We start from the raw sequence: 27,463 nt of genomic DNA, 5'->3' as shown, positions 1-27,463 counted from the left end.
CTGAAATTGGCCAGATATCGATTGGGCAGGTTAAAAGATTCAGTCGGATCGGGGTCTGCATCAGCTCGTTGATGCGGTCCCCGAACCGACTGCCCCATTGCCGCCATTATAATTAGATTTAGCCTACATGTTCCCCAATATCACCCACCCGTATGGGGGGATATCAGGTGAAGATCCGCTCGCTTGGCCACCTCTTCACGTGTATGGGCACCTTTAGCAACTAAGCAAGCAACATGGCGGCTTTCACTGTCATAAATACAAACAATATTACGCACACCCCCTTATATAAGGTTCCATTTAGAATACAGTTAACGCATAACATACCTTGCTGATACACTATAAAGGCCTATATATATATATAATGTTACACAATTAAACAGATAAAGGCACGTCATGTAATAATGAAGGGTATTTGGGAGGTGCCCAGGTTGTGGGCTTAAAGGGACAGCGTGGGTATTTTCCCATTACCTCTTTCGGCTGCTTTCCTGCATGTTGTTGCTGTAACAGCTGAAGCTGCAACTGTTCCTGCTGTTTCTTATAGAACTCCTGAAGCTGCTGCTGCGAGGCAAAGGGAACAATGGTTAGCGTTCCAGGGAAATCACAGCCAATCCTGCCCTTATTTGGTGTAATACACAAAAGTACGATTTGAAAAATAGCTATATTTTTTTCTTTTTTGTAGAACGACGTGACCTTTTTTTTTCGTCTGCAACTTGACAATAAATTCAGCAGGAGCGGCCTCTATTCTTGGCACTGCTGTTAGTAAAAGTAATCTCCAAAATGTACTGATGGGAACGATGGCGCTTTCCGCACGCACTAATTAAAGTAAGGCGAGCGCTGACCTTTGTTTGTAACAACAAAGACAAAGTGCCCTTGATCGGGGAGCCGGGGGGAGATCTCTTTTATCATTCACATGCATCCCTTTGTGGGGCCGGGAGCCCATTTAGTGCTGTTTTGTGCCAATCACTTTATCTGTCCCTCGGCTCCATTATCCTGTGGGAAGACATGTGGGTTGGGGTGTAGGGGTTCAGCGGCACTGAAATGGGGGGCTGACAAATAACAACACCAATAATAATAGTGGGATTCCGACTGCTGCACCGACACCACTAATTAGTCTCCAGTTGTGATCAATTAAAGATACCCGGCGCTATAGGCACAGAGATATCAAAGGATCCCCCACAGGTCTGCAGAGACAGCGATACCTTCAAAGATCTGCAGAGCGAGGAGCGTAGGTAGCGCTGCCATACTGCCCATACGGATCCCTCATACAGTGGCGCTCACAGCTGATCATTTCAAGTTCAGTTTGACTTTTGCTCTGGCACATTAGGGATTTGTACACGGAGAGAGCTCAGCCGTTTTGATTGGCAAATCAGAAAAAAAAACTGTCTATGCAGGTCTATAATAGGCCCTGGCATTTCAAGTACATAAAAGCCCAAAAAGCTGCCCATTAAATGGTTAACTGTCTATGGCATATTACAGCAGCCCCTCTGGCATTTGCCAGAATCCACAGATTGCCAGCCCGGGCCTGCTCCTATGGCGCTAGTGCAACACTTGTCATGTGACTGCCAGTCGGAATGTTGGCGGGTTACGCTGCTATGTGACAGTTGCAGCACTCTCTCTTTTGGGCAATTGCAGTAGAAAGTCAATAAGGGCAATCTCAGGTGACTGGGCTAATTAAATCAGAATCTACCCCACATGTGCCACGGCCCATAAAGAAATTGGCAACTATGCCATGGAGGGTTATATAAGTTAGTTTTGGGATGGTAAGAACAGAATCTTTGTTGTTATTTAGTAAACAGTCACTAACTTCCTGGCAGTCCTATGGCAGCACCTACCTATTAGGGGACTGCACATTTCTGCCTATATTAGTCATACAGGTAGGGGGGTCTTTTATCTGAAAACCCATTATCCAGACAGCACAGTCTTTTGCTATAGTGTCCTGTTTAAACAAACTGTAGTACTTTCACTTCATTTAATTTCCCAGAAATCCCTAGGCTACTCCCAAAACGAGAATGCCCTCACTAATTCCGCTATGTCATGTGACACAAAAAGAGGGACTAGTATGGGCAGGGCCTAGGACCAGACACTTACTATATGATCTGGGACTTAGCCTAATGGCATATGGGGCATTTTGACAACACGGAAAGTTAAAAGGGACCCTGGCACTGGCAAGGTTAAATTAAATATTAGTAATGACTGTAATCGTCTGTAACTGTGTCTTAGACCATAGGAGCCCTGTACAAAAGGTAGTGCACAGAGGGTGGTCTTAACCCATATATGTCTGAAAAACACTTTTAAAATGGTAGAAGGTGGGCAATGGTTAGTTTGCACTGTCGCCAGAGGCTGACTGGCTGACGGGATCCTAACCATGCAGTTTTAGACAACTAATGCCAGGCTTTCAGCTCAACTGGCAGTCAGAGACTCAGAAAGCCTGACTATAGCAGTCTAAAACCGCTAATATCTCAGGAACCACCAAAAACAGAATATGAATACAAACAGCAAAAGTGCTCAGAGGATCACTCTTGGTAAGTTATTAATACTTTGGGGGGGGGGGGGTTAAATGTCCTTTTATTTTTAGGTGAGACAAAATACTATTCGCTATTCAATGTCATTTCATTTTTAGGTACAGTATAATTATAATAAAAGGTCTGTATTTGGGCCTGAAAGCAGAATAGTTGAAAAATGACTTAAAATTACTTTAGTCGCTCTTTGTGCTTTCTCTCGGAGAACGTCAGTTCTGTCCTGCTTTACGGCTGAAATTCTACAGACCCCAGTAGTCATAACCAGGCCCGGACTGGCAATCTGTGGGTTCCAGCAAATGCCAGAGGGGCTGCTGTAAGATGCCATAGACACTCACTATTTATTGGGCTGGTGGGGGGGGCTGTTTGTGCCTCTGGGTACTGGGAATGCCAGAGGGGCTGCTGTAAGATGCCATAGACAGTCACTATTTATTGGGCTGGGGGGGGGGCTGTTTGTGCCTCTGTGTACTTGGAATGCCAGGGGGGCTGTAAGATGCCATAGACAGTCACTATTTATTGGGCTGGTGGGGGCTGTTTGAGCCCCTGTGTACTTGGAATGCCAGGGGCTACTTTGATGCCCAGGCCTGGCCATAGCTAAAGGTTGAATCAGTGACTGGGATAAGAAAGCTCAGCAAGGCAAAGGAAAGAAGTGCACCAAGGTGGGCTTGTGATGGATTTATTGTGGGGGGGCACGTTACCTGCTGTAGCATTAGTGCCTGCTGTTGCTGGAGCAGCACCTGTAGTTGCTGGGGAGTGAGCACTTGCTGCTGAAGGATTTGTTGCATTTGCTGGGGAGTGATCACTTGAGGTGTCATCATAGCCACTGAGACGGGAACCTGCGGGAGAGACAGAGAGAGACGGCCATTCAGTGCTTGCTGGGTGGCAACTTCTACACCCCCCCTTTCCCATCAAACCCCACCATCAATCCCCCCTACACCATCACGGGGGCCTGAGAGCCACTGGCCCAAACCCACTCCTCGTGTCACGTTCCCCTCTTGCAGCCCCATCCCGCCTACAGATGTTTCCAATTGCTCGGCATTATGCGAGATACCATTAAAGTCGCTTCCCATGACATTTCCATGACAAACAGCTACGCCGATGAACCCGATAGCATTTCATTTTTTTTGTGTGTGTGTGTGTGTTTTGTGGTGCTAACGCGTTTCCAGCACCTCTGTAAGGGAACCTGCGCCGCGTATCTGCGGGAAGGATGATGTCTTGTTCAGATAAAGCGCTGACATTAAAAATGACAGTGGCGTCTCGGCCAAGGTTACACAAATTGTATCCGAGCGGCTACCTAATGACTGTGCCACCGATTCAGCGCCTCTCCGACAATGTCATTTGCCTATTCAAAAATAATCACGCCACTTGTGTTTAATTTGCAAGCGCCGGGGAGTCGCCGGCTCGGAGGGTCGGGATATTCCCTCGTAGAACAGAAACAGAAAAAAAAATAATGATAAAAATAGCTAATCAAATAAAAAAAGAGCCCTCGTTATTTTTTTTTTTTTTTTTCGCTCCCAGACAATTGTTTGCAAATTAACGGAATCAGCGAGATTTTTAAAAAAAAAAATGGAAATAGGGGGCATTTAAATGAGCGGTAAGCAAAAGGCAGAAATGCGGCATTAATTTTATGTAACGTAATGCTTTAATATGCACTTTATCATGACTTTTTCACATGATTTGTCCTGTCATTTGCATAGCGGCTCTCTTTCCTAATTTCACAGTCATTATGCACTGATGTCCTTATTTCTAAGCATCACTAATTTTGATTAACTAAAAATGGTTCTTGAAGGTCAGACGCCGAGTAGGGAAAACAGCGCTCGCTCTCCGCATTTTTGTAGGGAATTTTTTTTTCCCCCTTTATTTGATTTGCTGGCAAATAAAGGAAATGAGGGGGGGGGGGGCACCAACGTAAACACCCATAATACTGCCTGCTGGGGTCCCTGGGGAGCCACCCTACAATAGGGATACAATGCTTGGATACAAGCCTATAAACAAACTGGCAAATCCTGGGAGAGATGTAATCCCATTAATTCCTTCTGTTCTCCGTTTGCTGGTAAATACCATTGACTAGACTGAATTCCTGCCATTCGCTAATGCTGAGGTTGTGAAGTTTAACTTTACCTTTAATTCCACACCTGAGCTAAGGGTGCAGCTATGGGGACAAGCAATGCCCCCCCAATGAAATCAAAAGGAAGTGAGTTTAGTCCATATTCCAGGCACAAAATGCCCCAGAATACGGCCATTTACCTAATGGCATAGTGGCCCATTTACTGGCATTTAGCCCCTTTCTAAAAATACAGTAACAAAACTAGGCGCTACTGCACCCCTCTGTGGTTACTTGGAATTATCCAAAACCGGCAAAAAGCAGGCAGATCTCCACATGTGACATAGGCCTTATAGTAGGTACATTTGTGCATATTATATATATATATATATATATATATATATACATATATATATATCCCAGAACAGTACCGATACAAAGACGACCAATCAAAATGTGTTTCCTCATCCTTAATCCTAAGTGAGCAGCCCCTTGGGGGTTCGAAATATATATAAAAGCAAAAGAAAGGGCACATTATTTGGGGTAAAAGTGTTACATTTTCAGTATATAAAGAGCAGGGGAGGTCCAACTAGTTGCTCTTCAGCTGTTATTTATCTACAACACTCGGGGGAATTAAAGTCTGACAACAGCCGGGGGGATTCTGTCGCATTTAGGGACCCTTTCCTGCCCAATCAATTTCCCATTAGAGGCAGAATAAAGCCATGAATCCGTTCAGACGACTTTATTCTCAATACTAATAGTCCTACCGAGCGTCACGTCAGGTCAATATCTGCTTACAAGCCCCTGGTTCAGTCAGTGTATAGACATAAACCTGGATTAGGATTAAATCCCCCCTATACTGTCTCGGGGTTCTAAATTCCTTTGCATAAAAAAAATATGTTTGTGGAATGGATCAATGTGCCGGAGCCAGAAAGGAAAGGGAGGAACCAGTAGAAACAAGGATTCCGTGTGTTTTACTTCCTTGCAGGCAGGCAAAGCCACAAACATCTGGCGGTGGCACCACCCTGGGGACTCGAACACGGGAAAGGCAGCACCCACCGACTGTATATAGACATTAGGGCTACCTGCAAAGTGGTATGGCCTTGCTGCAGTCCCCAACGCTGGGAGGAATCAAAGGGCAGGCAGCGGCGGCGTTGGGCCGTAATAGCTCACAGTTTATTACCCATTACTACCGAGGTCATTAGCGGCAAGAGTGATTGTACTGGTCTTAACCTATTGATCATTGTAACTACTATCATTTAATCCTGGGCTTGAGCGGCTCGGAGCGCCACTGAGAGCGCTGCCGAGGGAAGAAATATGGCCCCGCGCTGGAAATTACACTTTGATGCATAAAATCCAGCCGCTTGGTTTAAATCAATAGTATTTAAAACAGTCATGTAAGTTCTTAACCACAGCTACGTAATATTTATGAGGCTGTTTTCCCGAAGCCCCCCCCCCGTCACAAACTTTTATTTTTCTGAGAAATATCGGTATTACCCCTATAGGTACCGGGGCCCATAAGTGATTTTCAGGTGTCCCATTCACAGCAAAGACACAAGAGCTACAACCAAACAAATGCATTCTTAGGCCATTAACCCCTTCCTTTCCACAGGCAATGATGTGATAGAGACTGATGCATTATTGGTAATGGCTATTGGCCTATGGGCAGAGATGCCCAGTCCTGGGATATTGATCACTGCACTTCCGGTGGCACAGAGCCGGCTATGGCTATGTTTATTATGGAGGCCTTTACGTCGAGGCATATTCAGCACACAGGGGGTTAACTAAATGCCAACATGGTTGGGTGGGTGGGGGGGGTCTTCACAGATTTCAGAAATTGTCAGCGTAGCAGTGAAACGAAACTAAAATCACAGAATAGTGAACACGGCTGCGGAAAGTCTGACAGCAGCAATGGTTAACCCTAAAGCTGCCAGTGGGTTGTTGGCATTAGAATATGCTGCACTGAGTTGCTAGGGAATGCAGAACATAGGAATACAAAGGCTCACTTGACCCCTAAATTGGGCAATGAAACTGCTGAAAGCTCCAGGGGGCAGACAGACCAGTTCCGTGGGGCTTATTAGCAGGCAATGGCACAACATTTCGGGAGTTTTCATAACCCCCCTCGTTAGGCAAAGCATTGCTGTCTGTCAAACATGGAGTCAGCGAGAGGAAGTGACATCATAACGGGTGGAATCCTAAACTAAACCGACTCCATTCATGTTTAATCACAGCCGAGCACACCGCTTGTTTTTGTGCCTTTTTGACCCGGCACAAAAAGTCATTAATGTAAATTCTAATGTGAAACAATTCATTGCTTCACCGCAAAGTAAATATCAGCATTCTCATTTAGAGAAACAGCATTGGCCAGTCAGCGGCCATCAGGGCTACTATGGGGGGTTGGGGGACTGGCACCCTGATCTTATCTCTGCCAGGTTAATTGCTTTGCCTACAATAAATATTCATCTTGTTCTTCCAAGGGTGGGAATAATAAAAAAAAACCTCGTTAGCGTCTGGCAAAGGAAGGCTTCAATAAAACAATTACATTTATTTTTTACATTATCTTTTATACAGTACGGAAACAACCAATAGCCATAAGGGACTCTAAATATTCCACAATTAAAATAGAAAAAGGTTTTTTGCATTAGAAGTAAATGTAAAAGTCACCTTAATCTGCACGGGATCTATCATCCGGAATGCTGGGATTTCTGGATAATAAACTTGTATAGGTACAGGCCACCAATCCGATTTAATGGACCCTATTGCTGCACTTCAGTATCACTTTTATCCCCTTTAAAGTGATAGAAAAACCCACCCAAAAAAAAAGCTAATTTTAGGAAAAAGGAATGTCAAACGACGAAGGTCCCCCCCCCCCGCCGCCTGTATTTATTCAAATGGCCCCTCTGTACTCACCGATCCCAAACAACTTCATCTACAGATCAGAGCCCCGGCGACGAGTGCAAATGAGATTCTAACGATAAAACATCAGAGGGTTCTCTGACAATCTCTGCCATTCACTGATTTAGTTCTAATGAAGACACTCCAGCCGGCGAGCACTCTCGGAGCACGAAGGTCACACCGCGTTCAAAAAAAAAAATCGCAGTGGAAAAAAAAATAAAATCAAGGCACATAGGAAGCTGGTCGAGGCGAGCTCGGCACAAAGTGTCTTGGCAATTAAATTAATTGTGCCAAGGGGCCACCTATTTTTTTTTTTGGAAGGGGTTAAAAAAAAAAAAAGAAGGGGGGCAAGATGCATTCATTTGCTCCTCCTGTAACAGGTTAGATGGAAAATCAGAATTTAATGTATTCTATCAGGTGTCGTCTGGTTTTGTCAAGACATCAAATAGAATTGGCAACTACAAAGAGGAGGAAAGAGCCCTTGAGAACTGGCAGAGGACGACCTGTTGGGGTATTTTGGGGGCAGATTCTTGGCTATTTGGCGGTGGATTTCAGGGATCCGATGGAGCCGGCACAGCCTAAGTGGCGCCCTAATCGCTGCTCGGAACGCAGGTGTCACTTTCCTGGAGAAACCGGACGGGCGACGTCTGGGGGTCGATCGCTGAATTCATATTACATATTATAACACGAATGCAGAATATGGAAAATGACGCTCAACACTGGGGAGAATGTAGGGAAATGTCAGAGGTTTTATCCGATAACCCAATGACGATAGAAAAACCGGCCATGTCGTTCCCCTGCTACTTGTTGTTTCTAACAAACAATTCTATATTTCTATTTAAATAGCTTTAATCTCCCCCAACCCCTTGGGAGAGCACTGGGGTACACAACGGGTTAATAAAAATTCCAGCTAAGGGGGGGGAAAAAAAAAATATTAATAAATACAAAAGGAATTCGGCGAAAACACGGGGTCTGTAAATTGTAATTCAAGTCTGAGCTGGAGAAAGAAAACAAGTTTCCAGTAACCCAAGTCTGCACTCAATAAAACAAACAAACTGCTTCCAAAGCAGCCAAGTCTTTCACCAAACAATAACAAATTTAACTGATGGTGTCAGGACTTTCCCACAATCTCGCCGCGCAGGTGTTGGGTGCCTTCCCCTCCTCTGCGGCCCTCTATTTATTTTCCCAAACCAGAAGGAAATCAATAACTCTCAATGCATAACAGAACATTTGTTATAGATTAAGACGTATTAATGGAGCCGACGTAAAATAAACACGGCTCCAAAGTGCAAAATGTTTCATCAGTTCGGGAAAAAGCAGAGGGGGGGGGGGGGGGGGGAAGGAGAAAGTGAAGAGAAAGAAAATAATTTAGGATTGTTTTATGACATATTTGTTATATGTACGGGCTGCGGCGCATCGGGAGGATCTTTTAACCTGTTCAGGGATGGGCCCTAAGGCAGAAGCCTTTCTATACTGCTGTCCCTCTGCAGCGTATGGGACCCTCCCAACAGGCTATTGGGCAGGTCATTAAATCCTATTAACCAAGGACTCTACTGCTCCTCTCCATAGGCTGGCAGTGAGATCCAATCATTGGCTATGGAACCAAACAGTTGACCAGCCCGACCTGGGTGGGTAAAACTAGGCAAAGGTTTGTGTAGTGACCTGGTCAGCTTACGACTGCCTAACCTAAGGCCTTACAGTGACAGGGGGTGCTGGGAGTTGGACTTTAGCCCCTGATCAAGGGCTGTATATTGGCCAGTAAAACTCAAAACAATTTTTCAGTATTCATATGTTGCTCAGACATACAGGTATGGGACCTGTTATCCAGAATGCTTGGGACCTGGGGTTTTCTGGATAAGGGATCTTTCCGTAATTTGGATCTCCTTAAGTCTGCTAAAAATCATTTAAATATTGAATAAACCCAATAGGGCTGTTCTGCCCCCAATAAGGGGTAATTATATCTTAGTTGGGATCAAGTACAGGTACTGTTTTATTATTACAGAGAAAAGGGAATCATTTAACCATTAAATAAACCCAATAGGGCTGTTCTGCCCCAATAAGGGGTAATTATATCTTAGTTGGGATCAAGTACAGGTACTGTTTTATTATTACAGAGAAAAGGGAATCATTTAACCATTAAATAAACCCAATAGGGCTGTTCTGCCCCAATAAGGGGTAATTATATCTTAGTTGGGATCAAGTACAGGTACTGTTTTATTATTACAGAGAAAAGGGAATCATTTAACCATTAAATAAACCCAATAGGGCTGTTCTGCCCCAATAAGGGGTAATTATATCTTAGTTGGGATCAAGTACAGGTACTGTTTTATTATTACAGAGAAAAGGGAATCATTTAACCATTAAATAAACCCAATAGGGCTGTTCTGCCCCAATAAGGGGTAATTATATCTTAGTTGGGATCAAGTACAGGTACTGTTTTATTATTACAGAGAAAAGGGAATCATTTGTAAAAATTAGCATTATTTGCTTAGAATGGAGTCTATGGGAGATGACCTTTCCGTAATTCAGAACTTTTGGATAACGGATTTCCGGATAAGGTATCCCATACCTGTATTCATATGCAGGATAATACCCTGTTGGCCAGTTCCCATGCATTGGCCAATCAAACACTAACTTGGTTGGATACGGTACAGAATCCTTGCACCCCCGTGCCCAGTTATAATGGTAGATCCGCATCCTTCCCACCTATAATGAAAGTGCCCCAGGCTTTAGGGGGCACCCCCATCCCCTGAGAAGGGCACTGAGTGCTGGAATGCACAACCCCTGGCACCAAAAGGGGCAACCAGCAACCTGACTGGGTACAAAGCATCCTACAAAGAAAGGATTCAGTAGTCGGAACTTCTCCTCTGTGTGTGTGTGTGTCAGGCAAACCTGTTGTGCGCTGGCGGAACAGCCTGTACCGCTGCCTCTCGCAGTAAACACGGCGCTATTCAATTGGCCATTGTGCGCGAATGCTGATTTATACGCCGACAGGAGATGAAGTACAGGTGACGGGAGCAATAGGTAACAATAGGGCGCCGCGTTTATTGTGTCTGTTTATTATGATTTCAAGGCCGCAACGCAGCCAAGACATAAAGACCTGAAAACAGCAGTGAATTCTCCGGCAATGTCATAAAAATACGGAATTTTTGTTAATAGGTTATATATACACTCGGATATGGAGCGCCACGCAATTCCGTTAACCCCTTCCGCCGTAAGGAAATAGAACCCTCTCCCCAATGGCAGCAGTTTAGCCTGCGACCTGCATTTATTTATTGTTAGAAATACTGCCCCTCCGTGGGGCAAACAAGGGGGCGCAGAACTGCCCTTCATCATCTCTAGCGTTACCCGGCCATGTTACCATTTGGAAACGGTTCATGAGTCGGATTTGGGTTTAACCCCATCAGTACCAGTAAGATTTAGGGCTATTAATGTCGCACAGATGCTTCATTGCTAATCCTATGCATGTCTTACTGCCCATTTTCTATCAGAGAATTAAAGGGGAACTCCACCCAAGAATGTTTTTTTTGAAAGAAAATGGAATTCTAAGCAACTTCCCAATAAACATTCATTAAAAGTTTCCAATGGTTTCTAAGTTATGAGCCAATGGAAGCAATGGATGTGGCTGTTTCTATTCCCTGCAACAATGTTGCAAGCCAGCTGACTGCCAGCCCAGAAGCAGAACATTGTTTCAAGTCTCAGAAGCAGAGAAATGGCTGAACACGCGCTACTCTCAGTTGCACTTACATAGACCAATAGCGGCTAAACTGGCACAAATGGGCAAGGAATGTATATGGGGAACCTGCCTAGAATTGCCTCTGCTTTCATTATGCAAAGAGCAGTTTCAGGGCCGGAGATCCCCTTTAAGATCACTGAGCAGGACCAATACCCACATAAGGGTTATTTAGTACCCAGAGTACGAGCGCCGAGGGCTGCGATATCCAAGGTCAGGGGCTTTTTGGGGTTTCAGAATCTTTTAGGTGGGAATATTTGGCCGAATCGGTCACAACTGAAAGAAAATAAATAAAAACAACAAATCCCTCCGAAGATTGTTTTCATTCCGCACTTTGGGAAAACAGAAATGGATCCCCGTTTCCATGACGGCAGACACAAACTCCCCAGGTTTTGTTTTCCTTTTGCAGAGTGCTGTTTAGCCTTTGCCCGGCCTGGGAGTTTTCCTACTGCCGGGGCTGGAACATCAGCCTTTAATAGATGTGAATGGAATGGGGAGCCGGATGAGGCAATGCGGGGGCAAAGAATGGCAACGAGGGCACTGGCCACAATGTTAACCCCTGCTACACCCCTACAGCCTTTGGCAAAACTCCTAAAGGGTTAATGGTGACTTTCTGGCTACCCCAGGGTGTTCCTCGGGCCTTTAGAACCTGCGGGTATTTAGAAGTCGAGGAAGTGCCGACCAGCAAAGGGTCTCCCACCACCTGTACATTGCGCTGCTGTCATTTGTTTGTGCAAGAAGAAACCTTTCTACAGTGTCCCCCCCCCCCAGCACTCAACTGTTAACCTTTTCATTGCCAAGCAAAAGGCCAGCCAGGCTAAATCTGTTATTCGCCTGCCTTCTGCCCCTGGATTAAACAGAAATGTCAGTGCAAAAAAAAAATTAAATACAGGTGACAAAATAAAACATGATGTTAACTCTTTCAGTGCCGATAGCTGAATATTACCATTTTGGTTTTAGAATTCCTTTATTTTTGGTTCCTTTTAAACCCACAGCTGTATCACATAACGGTGACTGCCGGGTTCCCATACAGGGGCTAGCACTATATATATATCCAATGTGCAGCACACCAGGAGTTACAGTGCAGATAGACATAGTTACATAGGGTTGAAAAAAGACCAGAGTCCATCAAGTTCAACCCATCCAAGTAAACCCAGCACACACAACCTATACTTACCTAAACACTAACATACATAACTATATATACAAACATTAATACTGACTGTAGATATTAGTATCACAATAGCCTTGGGTATTCTGCTTGTTCAAGACAAGCAGGGTTCCCATACAGGGGCTAGCACTATATATATTCAATATGCAGCTGCTGTGGAACTACAACTAACAGCACGCCAGGAGTTACAGTGCAGATAGACAAGTAGCATCGCAGCAAAGTTTTTACCAAGCGGCTGGTACATTGCCCTGAAGTTGAATGCAACTTCCCAGCACGACCCAGCATGAAGCTGTAATTGCTTAACCATGACCTTCCCAAGCTGGTGCTGGAGCCGTGTTGGGCTCAATTACATTAGATCCCTAGTCACCGGCGGGACTCAGCCACTGTATGAGGAGCTGACTCGCTCTCCACCAAGGCTGCTGTGTAAAGCAACCCAGTGAGCCATACAGCTCCCTTAGCCGCTTCCCTGCTGCTGTCTACTTAGGGGGGGGGGGGGATAGAAAACCTTCTTAAAAACACTTACCACCCAGTGGCCTACCCCAAAAATCCGTTGCTGCAACTTCTCTAATTTTCTGCCTTCTTGGAGCTCTCTGACAGGTGCTCGTATTCTGCACTTTGACAGGCGGCTACACAAATAACTGCCTTTGCCCGAGAGGCCTAATGCATCGCTAATGAACAATAAATCAACTCTGATTACAAAGTGTCAGGCCAATCAGTTTGCCGCTTGGGCTCCAAAGGGGGCTCAGCGCGGCCGCAGACCTGAGACCCACATGCAAAACAAGCCGTCCGAGAACATGGGGTGCGGATAAAGTTTGGGAAAATAACCACGAAAAATGCAGTGGAATTAATGTGCTCAGGGATTTTAAAATAAACAGCTAAATCCTCATTTAAAGAAATTAAAAAAACAAAGTGTAAGGGGCACAAGCGCCCAGTTTGGAATAGGCACATACATAAAAACCACTGTCTTATTTATATGATTTAACTGTTCACGTGCTGGAATGCTCCACAGATGCTCCAGCCCCCGGTGGGTTAACTCCGAGGCGCTGAGCTAAACATGAAATGGTAACCTTGCATCCAACATACTAATTACACAGCAGACTGGTAATGTTTGTGGTTTCATTCACCCGTCACCGTGGGTAGGAGCACGTTAACCCTTCCATAACCTTTCTATTAAAACATGTTTCTTAATGCCAACCAGGATTGGGGGGGTCAACTTTCCATTAGAGATCTGAGAGGCAACATGACATTCACAATATGTCTATCAGTGAGCCTTTTCATTTCTCTACCTCTTCTGCTTAAGCGACCGCAGAGGTTAAAGGGTTAATAGTCCAAAACCGGCGTTAAGTACTCTCCCCCCCTAACTTACCTCCCACTTTTTTTTTAAAAAAAAGAAAGGAGTTCCCTCCCCTCCTGTCCAAAAAGTAATCCCATTCCTAGCGGCGAAATGATGCCGGGCTGACACTCAAAATGAGTTCCGTTTAGATCTGGTTACAATAGATCTGACCGCCACCATTCAATTCCCGAGTCACTTAACTTCCTTTGCATCAAATGACAAGGGACAAAAAGAAAAAGGGGGGTTAAAGAATTAGGCTGGACGTTGCTGAACGGGCTAATTAAGAGGGGATGCTGGGAGTTGAAGTCCAACAGCTGTGAGGTAAAGTGAAACGTGGTCCCAAAGTTGATGACAATTGAAAAGAAAAATGAGGGGAATGAGGTACAAACAGAAAACTGGCAGTTAGCAGAATAGGCATTTATTTACTGCAATTCTCTATATAGACAAGAAAGCAAAATAAAAAGGGCCATTGGAACAAAAGCCAAACGGAGATCCCCGTAGCTGCACAAGTTACACAGAGAGAACAGATTCCTTGGATCCCCCCCCCCAACACAAAATAAATAAATGCAAATAAGTGACAAGTTTTTAGGAGAGGAATAAGGTAAAATCAATCATATTGACAAACCTGCCAAACTCCATTTAGCTGCCACCAGCAGCGGCCGGGGAAGAGCTAATGTGGCTGCTATCGGCGCCTCAGGTTGGAGACAGATTGCATGTGTAAGGGTGCTCCTGGGCTGACAAGATGCAAAAGCACCCAAGCAGCCACGCCTTTCTCCACCAATCACAAGCAGCCTCTAAACATAATCACTTCAAACACCCCACACAATGGGGCCTCCTTCTTCCACTGACGGCAGGTGAAATAATGCTTTTGTGCAACACGGCGGCAGCGGCGGCGTTGGGCTCTCCGGCAACTGCGCTTAATTGCTCTTAACCCTTTGACCCCCTGCTTGCCACCAGCAAATGGCCTGGGACAACCTATTTATCCCCCCTTTGAAAAGAGATTTATCCAGCCATTCAATCACTTTACATTATTATTATTCAATCATTATTTGTTTTTTTTTTTTGTTTGTTTGTTTTTTTTTGTAATTCCTGAGCTGAAACTTTAAAATGAATAGTTTGAAAGAAATAGTCTAGAAATAAAAAAAAAAAAAAAAAACAAGTGCGGACACTGGCTCTTTAAGAGTTAAACCAGATGTTTTTGCACAGATATCTCAGCCCCAGTTATTATTAATTATTATTATTTATTTATAAAGCGCCAACATATCCCGCAGCGCTGTACAATAAGTGGGTTTCATACATGGGACATACAGTGTAACATATAAAGCAATCAGTAACCGATACAAGAGGTGAAGAGAGCCCTGCCCAAAAGAGCTGACACTCTACAGTTCTGGTAGAGGCCCAATAGTAAGTGCTTCTGACCCTAAAATCCCTGCCTCCCTCACTTTCTGCCTTCCCCCAAACTCCCTTGTTTGTTTTGCTGCGGTTGCTGATGAACCAAACAACAAGACAAAAAAAAAAGCTGCGAGATGTTTGTGCCGCCGGTTACTAACTGCCAGCTCTCCGGCTTCTTCTTTTTTTTTTTATTTTTTTTTTATTTTCCATATGTTTTTCCTCTTGGGGTTTTGCCTTAAACACAACAAACACATATTGTTTGTGTCCATCTGTTGCGCTGCTGTTGTCTGTTTGCTGGAGCGACTGCCTGAGACGGATCACCTTGCTGACTGGCGCTTTGCCCCAACGCTGGAATTCTGCACTAGAGCAAATGAAAGGGAAAGCAGTTCTGTTTTTTTTTTAACCCTGTCATTGCCAAGCCCACAGAGGCAGGCTCCTCTCCAGTGTTCCCTGTGCTTTGTGTAGGTATAGCTTGTGCTTATTATTTACCCCACAGCAATAGTAAAGCCAGTCTGGTAGTGAAGAGGTTAAAGAAAGCAGGGGGGGCCTTCTGGCTAGCGACCTAACCCAAAAAGTGCAAATGGCTTACAAAGACGGGATTTATCATACATGGGATAAGGCACGCACTGCTGTCCTCCCTAAAGAGGTTTCGTGTCAGATGAATTTATTAATGGGATTTTCTTTTTTTTTTCAGGTTACACAATATAACCCCCCCACCCCCCCCCCCCCAGAGCCCCAAGCCTATGAATAATTAATAGGGGGCGGATGCTCTTTTCTTTCCTGCAAGGTTCTGATCCCTGTGCCCACAGCATAGTGAGACCTGGCAGCCAGAGCAGGGTTTGCTGGGATTATTATTATCTACATTGTATTCCATATGTCATGAACTCAAGTGCAAAAGTGCACCGGAGCTGTAACCCATAGCAACCAGCCAGGCAGCCAATTATTAGTCTAATGCTGGCAACATGCGCAGATATTCATGTCATTCGTAACTATTTAACAACCAAAATGAATGATCCTGTGTGGCCCCTAAGGAACAACCGATTTAGCCAATGAGCGTGATTGGTCAGCACAAGCAACGGCTACTCCAATAGGGTCAAGCACTGCCCAAAAGAACAGAGCGTTACTCATTTTCAGCTGGGATTTTCCGGATAAGGGATCTTTCTGTAATTTGGACTCCCATTCCTTAAAACTACTGAATCATTTAACCATTAATTAAACCCAATAGGGCTGTTCTGCCCCCAATAAGGGGTAATTATATCTTAGTTGGGATCAAGTACAGGTACTGTTTTATTATTACAGAGAAAAGGGAATCATTTAACCATTAAATAAACCCAATAGGGCTGTTCTGCCCCCAATAAGGGGTAATTATATCTTAGTTGGGATCAAGTACAGGTACTGTTTTATTATTACAGAGAAAAGGGAATCATTTAACCATTAAATAAACCCAATAGGGCTGTTCTGCCCCCAATAAGGGGTAATTATATCTTAGTTGGGATCAAGTACAGGTACTGTTTTATTATTACAGAGAAAAGGGAATCATTTAACCATTAAATAAACCCAATAGGACTGTTCTGCCCCCAATAAGGGGTAATTATATCTTAGTTGGGATCAAGTACAGGTACTGTTTTATTATTATAGAGAAAAATTTGGATGGGACCCTTTGGATGGGACCCCACCACTACCACACTAAGCAATAAAATTCTATCAATGAACTGGAGACGCTGTCACACATGCTACTGACAAATCCTAGTAGCGCCCCCTACCTGTGAATACTCACTGACTGATATTACTGTTCAAAGCCAAGGGTGCCATACATGTGCGGCAAACACACGAGTCCCTTCAGGATAATCAGTTTACACACAGGCAACACTCTCTCTCTATATCTGTATTTACAAATGCGTGGGAGCTGCCATACTGACCCCTCAGCTGAGGCATTCTACACAGGCATCATGGGAACAAAAAGATCTACTTATTGCTTCTCTGTTTGCTGTTTAATTGATGTCTATTCTGCACCAATCAATATGGCAGCTTCCCAAACAATAAACACTGTTTCTAAATCAATGGAATCTAAATAAATGCAGAAAAGGTATTTTACCTTTATGAAAAAAATTGTTCCCCCACCAGGAGGTGGTGACATTTAAAAACAGCATTAATGCTAAAGGGCAAGTCCTCCACTGGCAGAGAAATGCCACTGCCCACCTATAACTGCCTCTGGCTCTGCTGTTCACATTTGAACTTAACTAAGCAACAGGGAGCAGAGTCAGCTGCCAAATGAATGAGTCTTAGCCTGACTTGGCCGCATTAATGCTGGGACAAATAGGGCAGAACCATTTCTTTACCTCTTGGGCCTAAAGTCGAATCCTAAAGCTGGCTTAAGCAGACCATCAGATATCTGCCCAATTTTCTGATATTGGCCAGGCAGGCTCCCCCAAGTACCTACTTAGTATAGGCACCTTTAGGGTGAGGACACACGGAGCTACTTGTAGCAGCTACTAAAACAGACAAATGCTGGTCATTTACTGATAATTGTCTCTATGTGTGTTTTAGCAGAGGCAATTCTCTGTATTGTCTATTGCAGGTGATTTTCTGGCGTTTAGTATCCGTGACAAGTAGCTGCTACTAAGTAGCTCTGTGTGTCTTCACCCTAAGGGCTCTGGCACACGGGGAGATTAGTCGCCCGCGACCAATCTCCCTGTTCGCGGGCGACTAATCTCCCCGTGTTGCCATCAGTTGCCATCCCACCAGTGAAAATGTAAGTCGCCGGTGGGATGGCACACGCAGCGGCGCGATTTCGGCAAATCGCCGAAAATGCCTCGCGAGGCAACTTCGGCGATTTGCCGAAACCGCTTGCGCGGCATGTACCATCCCACCGGCGACTTACATGTGATGGTTGTTCGGGGAGATTAGTCGCCCGTGACAAGGGAGATTTGTTGCGGGCGACTAATCTCCCCGTGTGCCAGAGCCCTAAGAGTTGGCTAATCTGCCCATACACCCTGTCAAAGGGTAAATGGTACATCTGTTCCTCCATCAGATGCCAGTCTATGCCCGCCTTCAGGTCTGGATAAGGATATCTGGATATCTACCTATTATATTTCTATGTTTTATTATATATATATATATATATATATATATATATATATATATATATATGGGCCCACGACTGGACACCAGTGTAATGCAAAACATTTCTAAACTCTCCGACATAAGTGTAGAGAAATGTGAGTAGCAGCTGCAGAGAGGTTTCTCTCCCACAGAGCTAGCAATCTATGGAGGAGAGGAGACGAGACTCCCTGAGAGCCAATGAATAAACCCCCCGGCCCCAGGAGCCGCCTAATGCGCCGCCGCCGTTCCCAGGCTTATCTTTAAGCGAAGGGCCGCGTGTGATCTCTGAGCGGCTGCCATTGTGTGTAGTGCAATTTGTAACATAAAGAGATAGCAGGCGCTTGAGCCGGGCGCAGGGAGGGCGACATGTCACCGAGGCCTGGGTGCCGGGGCCCATCCCCCCAATGGAAAACATCTGCTGGGCTCATTAACATATTAATGCATTAAAGCCAGGCACCAGGTTTAAATTAGTGCTTAGAGGCTGATAACGACCGGCATACATGCTAATTTCTCTATCTCACAAGGGTTTTCTTTGAAAATCGTGCATTTTAAGTAAAGCTGGCGATAATGACGTCCGAGCCAATGGCAAACGCATAGGTTAGAGGGAGGGGGGGCGCCCGTACCCTTATATTAAACAGTATTTTGGGAGGGTTATTAAAAGGGTCACTCTACTGATAACAATAACAAAACAAAAAAAGATTTAAAGAACGCTGCATTTTTATATGATGATTAAAGAAAAAAAAAAAAAGAGAGGTTAAGTCATTGCTTGGGAAAACAAAGCAGGGATTCTGCCATTTCCCAATACCAGTTTCCCTGCAGGGAATGAAGAACAAGTGACCACTGGGGAGCAATAGGGAACGGCTTCATTTAATATTATAATTTATCCTCCACAGAGCAAGCAGTATGGCAGCTCAGGTACATATTATAGGACCTGTTACCCAGAATGCTCGGGACCAAGGGTATTCAGGATAAGGGGTCTTTTTGTATTTTGGATCTCCATACCTTAAGTCTACTGAAAAATCAGTAGAATATTAATAAACCCAATAGGACAATTCTGCCCCAATAAAGGGGTAATTATATCTTAGTTGGGATCAAGTACAGGTACTGTTTTATTATTACAGAGAAAAGGGAATCATTTAACCATTAAATAAACCCAATAGGGCTGTTCTGCCCCCAATAAGGATTAATTATATCTTAGTTGGGATCAAGTACAGGTACTGTTTTATTATTACAGAGAAAAGGGAATCATTTAACCATGAAATAAACCCAATAGGGCTGTTCTGCCCCAATAAGGGGTAATTATATCTTAGTTGGGATCAAGTACAGGTACTGTTTTATTATTACAGAGAAAAGGGAATCATTTAACCATGAAATAAACCCAATAGGGCTGTTCTGCCCCCAATAAGGGGTAATTATATCTTAGTTGGGATCAAGTACAGGTACTGTTTTATTATTACAGAGAAAAGGGAATCATTTAACCATTAAATAAACCCAATAGGGCTGTTCTGCCCCAATAAGGGGTAATTATATCTTAGTTGGGATCAAGTACAGGTACTGTTTTATTATTACAGAGAAAAGGGAATCATTTAACCATTAAATAAACCCAATAGGGCTGTTCTGCCCCCAATAAGGATTAATTATATCTTAGTTGGGATCAAGTACAGGTACTGTTTTATTATTACAGAGAAAAGGGAATCATTTAACCATTAAATAAACCCAATAGGGCTGTTCTGCCCCCAATAAGGGGTAATTATATCTTAGTTGGGATCAAAGTACAGGTACTGTTTTATTATTACAGAGAAAAGGGAATCATTTAACCATTAAATAAACCCAATAGGGCTGTTCTGCCCCCAATAAGGGGTAATTATATCTTAGTTGGGATCAAGTACAGGTACTGTTTTATTATTACAGAGAAAAGGGAATCATTTAACCATTAAATAAACCCAATAGGGCTGTTCTGCCCCCAATAAGGGGTAATTATATCTTAGTTGGGATCAAGTACAGGTACTGTTTTATTATTACAGAGAAAAGGGAATCATTTAACCATGAAATAAACCCAATAGGGCTGTTATGCCCCAATATTTCAGACAAAGGGTGTTGCTTACAGGCTAATTTGCCTAAAAAGAGGTCCCCAAGGGAAGGGGGGGTAACAGGCAGGTAGGGGCATTTTGATTCTCCGCTATCTGTACAAAGTGAGAGCAGCCCCTGGGTACTGCCACAGGATTAGAACAGAAGGGGGCACAGAATAAAAAAAATAATATACACATTAATATTCTCATTTACCAAATATAAAGAGCAAATTAAAAAAAAAAAAAAAAAAAAAAGTTGAATTTGTCCTTTAAATTCCAACACCAGGACCCGAATGCACCGGGCCGGGAGGGGCACAGGAAATAAACAGCGCTGCAATGTGCTCTTGCTGAAAAGCTGCAATTTCCCAGGAAACGTTCCTTTTCCTGAAAGACCTATGGCTCAGTGGAAAAAAAAAATCACAGTTTTCAAATGAATGAACTGAGCTAAAGTGAGACGGAGCACTTTCACTTCCTGACACAAGGGGCAACTTGTTATACGGCCACTTGGATTAAAGGGGAAATCCACTGTAATGTGTAACTTTATAACTCTCTGTGGGGTTCTGGATACATCAGCTAAAGGGACACAAGGCACCGATCTGCCCACAATTCCTTCCATTGGTCATTTCTGGTTTTTAGTTATACGTTAGTTATACGTTCAGCACCGGGTATGGGAATAGTTTCTCCTTTTATAAAACATATTGTGCCCTGGGCAGTATCAAACCCAGGACTTGGGTCCTGAGTTCCATACCGACCAGGGCACAATGTGCACAGAGTTTGTATTAAAAAACATTAAGGTAGATTAATTGGCTCCTGATGAAATTGTGTGTGTGAATGTGATAGGGGTGTTAGATTGTTAGCTCTAAATACTGTACAGGTATGGGATCTGTTATCCGGAAACCCATTATCCAGAAAGCTTCAAATTACGGAAAGGCCGTCTCCCATAGACTCTACTATAAGCAAATAATTCAAAATGTTTAAATTGATTTCCTTTTTCTCTGTATTAATAAAACAGTACCTGTACTTGATCCCAACTAAGATATAATTAACACTTATTGGGGGCAGAACAGTCCTATTGGGTTTATTTCATGGTTAAATGATTCCCTTTTCTCTGTAATAATAAAACAGTACCTGTACTTGATCCCAACTAAGATATAATTACCCCTTATTGGGGGCAGAACAGCCCTATTGGGTTTATTTAATGGTTAAATGATTCCCTTTTCTCTGTAATAATAAAACAGTACCTGTACTTGATCCCAACTAAGATATAATTACCCCTTATTGGGGGCAGAACAGCCCTATTGGGTTTATTTCATGGTTAAATGATTCCCTTTTCTCTGTAATAATAAAACAGTACCTGTACTTGATCCCAACTAAGATATAATTACCCCTTATTGGGGGCAGAACAGCCCTATTGGGTTTATTTCATGGTTAAATGATTCCCTTTCTCTGTAATAATAAAACAGTACCTGTACTTGATCCCAACTAAGATATAATTACCCCTTATTGGGGGCAGAACAGCCCTATTGGGTTTATTTCATGGTTAAATGATTCCCTTTTCTCTGTAATAATAAAACAGTACCTGTACTTGATCCCAACTAAGATATAATTACCCCTTATTGGGGGCAGAACAGCCCTATTGGGTTTATTTAATGGTTAAATGATTTCCTTTTTCTCTGTAATAATAAAACAGTACCTGTACTTGATCCCAACTAAGATATAATTACCCCTTATTGGGGGCAGAACAGTCCTATTGGGTTTATTTCATGGTTAAATGATTCCCTTTTCTCTGTAATTATAAAACAGTACCTGTACTTGATCCCAACTAAGATATAATTACCCCTTATTGGGGGCAGAACAGCCCTATTGGGTTTATTTAATGGTTAAATGATTCCCTTTTCTCTGTAATAATAAAACAGTACCTGTACTTGATCCCAACTAAGATATAATTACCCCTTATTGGGGGCAGAACAGCCCTATTGGGTTTATTTAATGGTTAAATGATTCCCTTTTCTCTGTAATAATAAAACAGTACCTGTACTTGATCCCAACTAAGATATAATTACCCCTTATTGGATGCAAAACAATCCTATTGGGTTTATTAAAGTTTTACTGATTTTTTAGTAGATTTACGGTATGGAGATCCAAAATACGGAAAGACCCCTTATCCGGAATACCCTTGTTCTCGAGCATTCTGGATAATGGGTCCTATACCTGTATTTAATGACTGTAAAATAACTACCTTTCTGGTTCCTCCTTTTAATTTCTCCCTCCAAAGAGCTCACTTTGGCTGTCAGGGAATGCTGGGAACTGTAGTACAACACCAGAAAGGGCGTCAGGTTGCCCCTTGAATGCAATATAAATGTATGGAGCGACACTGCACAAATAAGGGAGGATAATAAGATTGACAGCTTCCCATTGATGAGCCCTGATAGCCCACGACTGCCTTGTATCAATTAATAGGGATAAATAGGAAAGTGTTTAATCCCTTGTGAAACACAGCGGCTGCGGTGCATGAAACTCTCACAGCTGCCTGGTACAGTGCATTCCCTACTGTGCAGCGGAAGCCGGCACCGCACCTCGGGGAATGTGCAGAGGGCAATGCCAGGCTGAGAAAGAGAAGCTGAATTACAGTTGGGCACCTTCCAGCCTTTTTACTGACTGTCCCTGGAAAGCACGCTGGCACGGCTTCAATAAAATACCTTCTTAGCACTAACGGGCCACCGGTCACATTTCAGTAGTCCCTGGGGCTGTCATGTGATATAAATATTAGAGAGAGAGAGACTACACATGGGTCTGGGTTTCTTGAGGCCCATATATAATATATATATATATATATATATATATATATATATATATATATATATATATATATATATATATATATATATATATATATATATATTCCAAATTCCCTTGGTGCAGGCCAAAAACAAAAATATAATAGAAAGAGTGCCGCACTCACAGGGACTTGATACAAACACTTTTTCTTTTGTATCATTGTATCAAGTTCCTTTGTGTGCGGCACTCTTTCTATTATATATATATATATATATATATATATTATATCTCAAATAGGGGTGCATATAGCAGTAACTTTTATGGGTTGCTAATTTCTCAGTACAGATATGGTGTGTAGGTGCCAATTGGCCACTCTGGCAGATGTTTGGACTGGGCACACTGACTGTGAGCCAATAGGATAGCAGGGTGGTGTGCGGAAAGTCTATGGTGCCACATAAGCACACGTCTAGGCGGCCAGGCAATATGGCTGAAATCGGCCAGAGCTTCTGACTAAATCTGGACATGTCTGCTGGGGTCCCTTTACTGTAATTAGATAGGCTCCATTCCAGGTTTAGGCAGCATAAGCTCCTATTTGCTCCATCTGTCGTTGTGTAACAAACACCGGGGTGGAATTAGAACTTAGCCAATGAGAACCAGCACACAAACGGAGCCGTCTACCATATTCCTGCATTAAGTCGTGCCATCATCTATAAATCCGATTAATCCTTGCCATTTACTGGATCTGTTTGGTGAAAGTTGCTTCATGGTTACGGCCTATGCCATGGGTATATTGGGCAGAGTGGGGCACCTATGCTGGCACAGATTTATGGTATCTCTGTATATTGGGCAGAGTGGGGCACCTATGCTGGCACAGATTTATGGTATCTCTGTATATTGGGCAGAGTGGGGCATCTATGCTGGCACAGATTTATGGTATCTCTGTATATTGGGCAGAGTGGGGCACCAATGCTGGCACAGATTTATGGTATCTCTGTATATTGGGCAGAGTGGGGCACCAATGCTGGCACAGATTTATGGTATCTCTGTATATTGGGCAGAGTGGGGCACCTATGCTGGCACAGATTTATGGTATCTCTGTATATTGGGCAGAGTGGGGCACCAATGCTGGCACAGATTTATGGTATCTCTGTATATTGGGCAGAGTGGGGCACCAATGCTGGCACAGATTTATGGTATCTCTGTATATTGGGCAGAGTGGGGCACCAATGCTGGCACAGATTTGTGTTATCTCTGTATATTGGGCAGAGTGGGGCACCAATGCATGGTATCTCTGTATATTGGGCAGAGTGGGGCACCAATGCTGGCACAGATTTATGGTATCTCTGTATATTGGGCAGAGTGGGGCACCAATGCATGGTATCTCTGTATATTGGGCAGAGTGGGGCACCAATGCTGGCACAGATTTGTGTTATCTCTGTATATTGGGCAATGGCACATAATGAAGGAGGGGCACCCTGAGTGCATTAAAATGAGTAATGTGCAGCTGCATCTCCTCCCCATAAATCCCTAAGGGGCCCCGGGTTTCCCCAAATTCAAAGAAGACTTGCCAAAGTCATTAGGTTTAACTGTCCCTTTAATTTTTAACCCTTTGAGTTCAAATGAAGCGATTCTGTATTCCTTACACTTCCCATGGATGCTGAGCCAGGCAAGGACAAGGGTTTGGACCCGCAGTTGACTTTTCTAATCCCAAATTAACTTTGTAAGTAGAATTTCTAGCGAGGAGCTTCTGTCTCTCCGGGAATCAATCAGTTGCTGTTGGAGTCAGACTGATACGGGCCCCTGACTGTCTAGTCATTTCCCTTCTGCTGGGTAAAAACTGGTAAAATCCCTTGTGATACAAAGCGCCGAGTTGTTACAACACATGCCCACAGCGACATCAGAATTATCCTGATTGTCCATGGTTCTACCATGAAGTCTAACTCAGCTGGGTGTAAAATAACAACGGCCCTAACAAGTTCCTACTTCCTATTGCTCTTCCTACTAAAGGACTGATTGGCCAGCAACCCCACCAATCAGAAACAGCTTATATTCTGCTGCCCAGCGCCTACTCAACCTGCTGCCAACTACGTTTCTTTGATAATATACATAAAGGGGGCCCCAAGATTTGTGTTTGTGGCCCTGACTGACAGTCGGTGTATATCCTGCTCAGGGCTGGCAGCTTTGGTTTACGCTGCTTTTGGTTGTGTTGATGTGTTTACTCAGTGAGACACTTGTGGTTTAACAGCCAGTCAAAACAGGATATGTTCAAATCACAAAAAGCAGTGTATCACGTTCCCTGCACATTTCTGTATTGCTAGTTGTATTCAGGTAAGTAGGGCAGAGATCACTATGGGTAATGGCCTGTTTATGGGCTACCAACCTGCTGCTAAATAGAATCTGAATTATATCCCTTCCTCTTCTACTTTCTCCCCATCTTGCAATTCAAAAGAGGTTTTAAAGGGGGTGTCGTGCTGTGGAAGCAAAAAAACAAAAACAAATATTGCCCCTCGAGGCTGCAGTTTTACTATTATTTGTATTCAACCCTCCCCAATTCATTTTACAGTCTCACTTTCAAAGCAGATAGCTGTAAGCTGTAAAAATTCCTAACTGGAGAGTCAACCCCCCCCCCCCCCCCCCCCAAAAAAAAAGATGACCAATTTTAAATAGTCTTATACCTTCCACTAAGGTTCAGAGCAAAATCATCAGAAATTGATGTAGGAACAATACTTAATGATTCAGAGCTAAACGCCTGGGTGTCCAATCAAAACTTTCCCCCCCAACCAATCGATGACACAGGTGATAGTGATGTGGTATTCGCACGATTCAGGCCGACCACAGCACAACATTTTTGGGTCGCGAGCGGGTTCGGGTCGAGTACTTGTGCTTGCTCTTGGCGACTTTACACTGCCGGCTTTCCAGTTCTCTTATTTCTAGGTGCGTGCCCGCCCCTTTTGTGGTGTCATCAGCGGGCGGGTCAAACGCGGGGCTATAAATAGAGGGTACTAGATGGGTTGGGTAGGGTTCGGGCTGGGAGTGGGTAGGGTTGGGAGTGGGTCGGTTAGGGTTGGGGCTGGGAGTGGGTGGGTTAGGGCTCGGGCTGGGAGTGAGTGGGTTAGGGTAGGGTAGGGAGTGGGTGGGTGGGTTAGGGTAGGGTTGGGAGTGGGTGGGTTAGGGTAGGGCTCAGGCTGGGAGTGGGTGGGTTAGGGTGTGGGTGGGTTAGGGTAGGGCTGGGAGTGAGTGGGTTAGGGTAGGGTTGGGAGTGAGTGGGTTAGGATAGGGTTGGGAGTGGGTGGGTGGGTTAGGGTAGGGCTCGGGCTGGGAGTGAGTGGGTTAGGGTAGGGTTGGGAGTGGGTGGGTGGGTTAGGGCTCGGGCTGGGAGTGAGTGGGTTAGGGTAGGGTTGGGAGTGGGTGGGTTAGGGTAGGGCTCGGGCTGGGAGTGAGTGGGTTAGGGTAGGGTTGGGAGTGGGTGGGTGGGTTAGGGTAGGGTTGGGAGTGGGTGGGTTAGGGTAGGGTTGGGAGTGAGTGGGTGGGTTAGGGTAGGGCTCGGGCTGGGAGTGAGTGGGTTAGGGTTGGGAGTGGGTGGGTTAGGGCTCGGGCTGGGAGTAGGTGGGTTAGGGTTGGGTCTGGGAGTGGGTGGGTTAGGGTAAGGCTCGGGCTGGGAGTGAGTGGGATAGGGTTGGGTGCGGGTTCAGTAAAACTTGACTCACACACCACTAATGGGTGATATCACCCTCGTCAGTCCACCATACACGCACCGAATATTGTACAAAACCTTTAGAATATCACTGTCTACTTGTTACATAGTCAGAAATTCACTGACCCTTTAACTTGCTGGTGAAGTAAAAGTCGGGCACTGTGGGTGTATTGGTGCGGGCAATGGGGGCGTCATGTGTTGGCCAGTAAGACATTTGGCCCACTAGCAACCTGCGTACTGAGCACATTGCTGGCCTGGCCGTGCCGGACGTGTGGGTCCTGGGCCGACCCAAGCACCTCCACTATTTACGTCACACTTCAAATTAATTTAAAGGTCAACTAAACCTTTATAGCAAACACTGCACAAAAAAGTGTGAGAGCAAATGAATGGGAACAGTATCCCCTCGACTGATGTTATTAAATTATCTTCTCCAATTGCAATCTCCCCCAACAGATAAAGTGTCTGGTTCGTCGGAAGGGAAACAAAAAGCCTCCGCTTCTCGCTTCAGTTTAGGGAAAGGATTTTCTACGGGGTATGAAACCAATTGACTAAAACCACCCGCCAGGTAGAAAAGTGTTTCCAAGCAATTTATCTATCTAACTGCATCAGCGCATTGAATTGTACGGCGCGCAGTCGGGATTCCGGCGGGGTGGGTGCTTCGTTCCCTTTATAGTAAACTGCCGCCATTGATTCCTATAGCAAATCAAAAGGGAACGTTTAGTTAAAGCCGTTGCTG

General features: G+C 44.2%; 1 protein-coding gene across 19 annotated transcripts in view; it reads right to left on the bottom strand.

Moving 5' to 3' along the window:
• The window catches only part of foxp1 (forkhead box P1), a 544,572-nt gene that overhangs the window by 105,015 nt on the left and 412,094 nt on the right, over positions 1–27,463 (bottom strand). For 15 of the 19 annotated variants that reach the window (XM_031901201.1, XM_031901192.1, XM_031901203.1 and 12 more), the window contains 2 exons: positions 3,215–3,352; positions 469–558 (listed from right to left, as the gene is read on the bottom strand). In XM_031901201.1, the coding sequence (XP_031757061.1) occupies positions 469–558; positions 3,215–3,352 (228 nt within the window). Of the gene's footprint in view, positions 1–468; positions 559–3,214; positions 3,353–14,317; positions 14,420–27,463 lie in introns of those variants that run through there. The other 4 variants (XM_031901198.1, XM_031901209.1, XM_031901208.1 and 1 more) reach the window with 3 other exon arrangements.

The sequence above is a fragment of the Xenopus tropicalis genome, chromosome 4, assembly GCF_000004195.4.
Source record: "Xenopus tropicalis strain Nigerian chromosome 4, UCB_Xtro_10.0, whole genome shotgun sequence".
NCBI classification, from domain to species: domain Eukaryota; kingdom Metazoa; phylum Chordata; class Amphibia; order Anura; family Pipidae; genus Xenopus; species Xenopus tropicalis.
Note: the sequence above shows the minus strand (reverse complement) of the source record. Positions and strands in the feature narration are given on the sequence as shown.